General features: G+C 46.2%; 1 protein-coding gene across 1 annotated transcript; it reads right to left on the reverse strand.

The window, feature by feature from the left end:
- Positions 1–475: 475 nt before the first annotated feature.
- On the reverse strand, positions 476–3,630 carry LOC310821573 (uncharacterized protein; the record flags this gene model as incomplete). The annotated part of the gene is made up of 4 exons (XM_083693658.1): positions 476–890; positions 1,036–1,088; positions 1,710–1,808; positions 3,384–3,630. The coding sequence occupies 4 exons, from the start codon at positions 3,628–3,630 to the stop codon at positions 576–578; spliced, it is 714 nt and encodes a 237-aa protein (XP_083549784.1). The 3' UTR covers positions 476–575.
- Positions 3,631–6,018: the final 2,388 nt, after the last annotated feature.

Raw genomic sequence — 6,018 nt, forward strand, 5'->3', positions numbered from 1 at the left:
TGCCTCTGCCTCATTGTGACGAGATGGTAGTGGTCCTCTGTGGCTCAGTTGGTAGAGCATGGCGCTAACAGCGCTTTTGTTGGGGGTTTGATTCCCGCTGGGACCATATACACTGAAATGTATGCACTCACTGCAATGTAAGTCGCTTTGGATAAAAGCGTCATCTAAATGGCATATATTATTATATTATAGTGATCAACCTGTATAATCATGGTCATATACTGTATATTAACGACCAGAATGGTGATACTTTATCGATATTCAATCATAGAGAATATAGGTTTGTTTTATTATTATTATTATTTTTTTTATTTCATTCTTTTCATGAATAATTTTTGGGTTGAAACCATTGCAAATTGGAGCTGGAGCCAATAATTGTAAATATCAAGTTTCAAGGCTGATATAAATGAGAAGGCCAAATAGTCTGGTGAATGATACAGGCCTGTTCAGTGATATGTTCACTTGTGAACTAGGTTTGAATAATTAATTATGAGTCAGCAAACCCAGTCCTGAGTCACTGGCATAGACACATAAAGACACTATGGACCCACTGCAGAAGACTGACAGTCAGTGACTCAGAGGTGTTGAGGATTGCTGAGTGTGGAGTAGATGGGAGCCTCAGAGGAGCTGTGTGGATGATTGACAGTAGAGTAAACAGGGTTTTGTCTGATGTTGACAGTGGAATAGTCACAGGAGGAAGTGCCCTCTTTAGCGATGGTGACGGTGGCTTCATTGGGGCAGTTGTGGAAGCTGACGCTGGCATAGTGGGGGGAGTCAGCGGGGCTTGTGGGTAAGTTGGCGGTGGCGTAGATGGAGTTGATCACAACGCCTGAGTCGGGCTGTAGGGGGCGCTCCATTATCTCCTCATAGTCACAGTCACCATGACGACCCTGGAAGAGGTGGGGGGGAGAGGACATGTTGAGGAGGGGGTATAGAGCAATGCTCACTTATTAACACACACACACACACACACACACACCCCCCCACACACACACACACACACACACACACACACACACACACACACACACTGACCTCTCCGTTAAGCCCTGTGTTTCCATTCACTCTGGATGTGGAGGAGACAGCTCCTGTGGAAGAAAAGACACACACACACTAGTCAGAGAGAATCTGGGAGAGAGGGAAGGATGGAGGGAGGAGAGAGGGAGAGATGGGTGAGGGACTGGTGAGTGATTTTCCACCAACAGGCAGCAGAGGGCGCTCTCCCCCTCGATTTACAGTCAGAACTCGACTTCTTAACCAGGCAAGACATCATGCAAATACATACCTTTGAAATGAAAACTGAAAGAATTGAAAAGGGGAACTTTCTCTCTTTTCACCAAGAATAGAAAGGTGTTTGTGTGTGTGGTGTGTGTGTGTGTGTGTGTGTGTGTGTGTGTGTGTGTGTGTGTGTGTGTGTGTGTGTGTGTCTGTGTCTGTGTGTCGTTCAAGATGAGGGAGGACAGCTGTGTGTGACCAGCAAGCTAAATCTTCATACCATATAACCAATAACCGCTCCACAGCCGACGTTGTCACCATATAACCATAGTTAAGAAACCAGAACTAACGCGTGTAACCTACAATTCCAATCCATGTTTAAAATCACGGAAAGGCAACAAGCAGTTTAGCAGTTACACCGATCTGTGTGTGTGTGTGTGTGTGTGTGTGTGTGTGTGTGTGTGTGTGTGTGTGTGTGTGTGTGTGTATCTCACCTTGGGCCAGGTTGCTTTTGCGTCTGTAGAATACCAGCAGGGTGACTAATAACACCAACACAGCCAGACTCACAGACGCGATGATGACCACAGAGGTACCTGGAACACAGAGACACACAGGCGTCAAAGACTCAAACACCACCAGATGAAGTTTCAGCAGACTGTAAAGTATGAGCCTTCTCAGTTATTTACCAGATCCACTTTGTGATGATGGTGATGATGATGATGATGATGGAGATATGGAGGTCACTGGGGTGGATGAGGAGGTTTTGGGTGACAGTATTGGTGCTGTAGCTGTGTTCAGAGAAACTGGTTTTGTTGTAGTAGTAGTAGTAGTAGTAGTAGTAGTAGTTGTAGTAGTTGTTGTTGTTGTTGTTGTTGGTCCCACTTGAAAGACACAATGAACGCAGATGCATCATGGGAAAGGTGTGTAGGGCAATGTGTTGTGTGGGTGAGAGAGAACGAGAGACAGAATGGGAGGAGAGAGAGAAGAAACGAGAGAGATGGGAGACGTGGAGGCAGGAAAGGGAGGCGAGTATTCAAATCAGGAGGCACTGGTTTTAGGAAAAGACTGATAGGAGTTGATATTTAGACTGATAGTAGTTGATATTTAGACTAACACTAATATGTGTACTACATCAACACTAATATGTGTAGTACATCTAACACTAATATGTGTACTACATCAACACTAATATGTGTACTACATCTAACACTCACTATCCAGCTGCTGAAAACTCAATTGCTGCAAATGGAATAACTGCTGCACTTTTGAAACAGAGAGAAAAATGGCCTCCTCTCTGAAACTGAGACACATATAGAAACACAAAGATGACAGAGGAAGCCAAGCTCCGCTCTGGCCCTGTGTGGCCCTAACCCTGTGGTTTTTCACACTTCAACACAGGCACACCCAACCCTCTCTCACACGGTATACTAGCATCCCCATCAACTCTGGAGTTCACTTACTGTAAAAGTTCCTCTAAAAATCTCCAGTTGTTTTAGTTAATTTGGCCTTTCTGTCTCCATAGTTTCCTCAGTACAGATTGCTGTTCCACTGCTGAATGTTTTATTTGATACCGTTGTTCACTTATGCTAGAAGTACAACTTATGTTCTCAGTGAGTTCAAATTGTACATTTACTATCAAACAAATACAGCCTGCCTAATCATATACAAGCCATTTTGCCCAGAAGACAGCTTTGTTGAGAAACTACACAGCTGAAAATGGTTAGTAAACAGTCAGGATGCCAGGGTTGTGAGTGAATGTGATAGAATAATGAATAATGGTTGAATAATGTTTTTTAACTTCTGTCAAAAATAAACATCCACATCTCATTCTCACCACATGGTAGACTGCCATGTCAACACTGAGCATGCTCAGATCTCACAGCTCACCACATTGATTAATTATTAATTAATTATTATCAATTAATCTATAAATATAAGCAAATGTATTACTTATGAGTTGTTACAGTGCAATGACAGAGGATGTAGACATTCTCTATGGATCTCGTTTGATGTGATGGATGAAGCATGAATTAGTAATCTGTAGAAGACATAAAGTAGGAGGAGGCAGAGTCACTTACCCACAGAGAGGTGAATCCTGGTGTAGCTGGCAGGCTTCATGGTTCGGTCAGATCCACACCAGTATGTCCCAGCATCCTCTACTGTCAGACCTTTGATGTACACAGTGAAGTATGTCTGTCTGGGATTATCCCTCAGGGAGAACCTGCCATCATACACAACTTTATTCTGTGTCGTAGTTCTTATCTTGTCTTCACACTTCAGAGGATTCTTCCCCTTACAGAAGAACTTCTCGTTTTTCTCATGGACACGGGGATAAACACACCACATCATGGCAGTGCTCCCAACAGGTTTGGTCACTTTGGCTGGCTGGACATCGCTCCAATCTGTGAAATTCATTGGTCAAAATATTAAATTTCAATCATTATCATAGGGCCTGTCTCACCCTCCTCTTCCTCCTGGTCGGTGCCAGTGCCTCCCTCTCTCCTGTCTGTCTGTCTGTCTGTCTGTCTGTCTGTCTGTCTGTCTCTGTCTGTCTGTGTCTGTCTGTGTCTGTCTGTCTGTGTCTGTCTGTCTGTCTGTGTCTGTCTGTGTCTGTCTGTGTCTGTCTGTATGTGTCTGTCTGTCTGTGTCTGTCTGTCTGTGTCTGTCTGTCTGTGTCTGTCTGTGTCTGTCTGTCTGTCTGTGTCTGTCTGTCTGTGTCTGTCTGTCTGTGTCTGTCTGTGTGTGTCTGTCTGTGTCTGTCTGTCTGTGTCTGTCTGTGTCTGTCTGTGTCTGTCTGTCTGTGTCTGTCTGTCTGTCTGTGTCTGTCTGTGTCTGTCTGTCTGTGTGTGTCTGTCTGTCTGTGTCTGTCTGTCTGTGTCTGTCTGTCTGTGTCTGTCTGTGTGTGTCTGTCTGTGTCTGTCTGTCTGTGTCTGTCTGTGTGTGTCTGTCTGTCTGTGTCTGTCTGTCTGTGTCTGTCTGTGTCTGTCTGTGTGTGTCTGTCTGTCTGTGTCTGTCTGTGTCTGTCTGTGTCTGTCTGTCTGTGTCTGTCTGTCTGTGTCTGTCTGTGTCTGTCTGTTTGTCTGTGTCTGTCTGTCTGTGTCTGTCTGTGTCTGTCTGTGTGTGTCTGTCTGTCTGTGTCTGTCTGTGTCTGTCTGTGTCTGTCTGTGTCTGTCTGTGTCTGTCTGTCTGTCTGCTTGTGTCTTCTGTCTGTCTGTGTCTGTCTGTCTGTGTCTGTCTGTGTCTGTCTGTCTGTCTGTGTGTGTTGTGTTGCTTCTCGGCCTCTTTAGTAGTTGGGACTAAAGTCCTCGTGTTTGTTTGTTCTCTGTGTTTTTGATCATCTTTCCTTTATGCCCCAGGAATCCGGCTCTTCACCTGTCTACCTGTCTACCTGTCTGCCTGTCTACCTGTCTACCTGTCTACCTGTCTACCTGCCTGCACTACCCGCCTGACCTGCCTGCCTCGTCTACATGACCACCTGCCCTGTCTGTCTGCCTGCCCTACATGACCGCCTGCCCTACCTGTCTGTCTGCCCTACCTGCCCTACATGACTGCCTGCCCTACCTGTCTCCCTGCCCTACCTGCCCTACATGACTGCCTGCCCTAACTGTCTACCTGCCTTACCTGCCCTACATGACCGCCTGCCCTACCTGTCTACCTGCCCTACATGACCGCCTGCCCTACCTGTCTCCCTGCCCTACCTGCCCTACATGACTGCCTGCCCTACCTGTCTACCTGCCCTACATAACCACCTGCCCTACCTGTCTGCCTGCCCTATCTGCCCTACCTGCCTGCCCTGTCTGCCTGCCCTACATGACCACCTGCCCTGTCTGCCTGCCCTATCTGCCCTACATTACCCTACCTGCCCTACCTGCCTGTCCTACCTGCCCTACATGACTGCCTGCCCTGTCTATCTACCTGCCCTACATGACCGCCTGCCCTACCTGCCTGGCAGCCCTACCTGTCTGCCTGCCTACCTGCTCTACCTGCCTGCCCTGTCTATCTGCCTGCCCTATATGACCGCCTGCCCTGTCTGCCTGCCCTACCTGCCTGCCTGCCCTACCCCATTTTCCCCTGCTTGTCCCATTCCCAGCTTCCGTTATTAAATACCTTATTTTATATTTGTGTCCTGTGTCTGTGCTTGGGTTCACTAGATCTGACTGTAACAGCATTCACATTATTGAGGAATAAGTCTGCAGACTACCTCTGCTACACAACATCAGTGCATTAATGATGGACCAGAAGACCAGTTTAGACTCACCTTCAACCTGCAGGTGCACCTGACTAATCAGTGTGATGAAGAAGTCCTTTTTGGTTCTCTGACTCTTCACTCCACACCAGTATGTCCCAGCATCCTCTTCAGACACGTCAGTGATGCTCACAGTGTAGACTCCCTTTTTCTTGTTGTCAGACAGTGAGAATCTCCCTAGTGTCTGTTTACCATCATATGTAGTAGAAATTTTGTACTCACAGGAAGCTTCATTGACTTGTTTACAGAAATACTTGATGCTGAAGTCTTCATTCTTTGGATATTTGCAGCTGATGTTGGCACTTCCTCCCAGATAAGCAGTCTGTGTGACTGACTTCTCACAACACTCATCTGTCAATAGAAACACAAATAACAACCTCAATGTCTGATACTGCTCTGACTGTAGACTAGCCTCCCTGACTGGACATGCTAATTACTTCTTAAATCACAAGTCATTTTGTAATATCAAAGTGATAGAACCTTACCATCATCTACATACAGATTCACTTCAGTGTATGTGTCACGTGATTTAGGTATGTCCACTCCACACCAGTAGG

The sequence above is a fragment of the Argentina silus genome (genome assembly GCF_951799395.1).
Source record: "Argentina silus genome assembly, chromosome: 22".
Classification (NCBI taxonomy): Eukaryota; Metazoa; Chordata; class Actinopteri; order Argentiniformes; family Argentinidae; genus Argentina; species Argentina silus.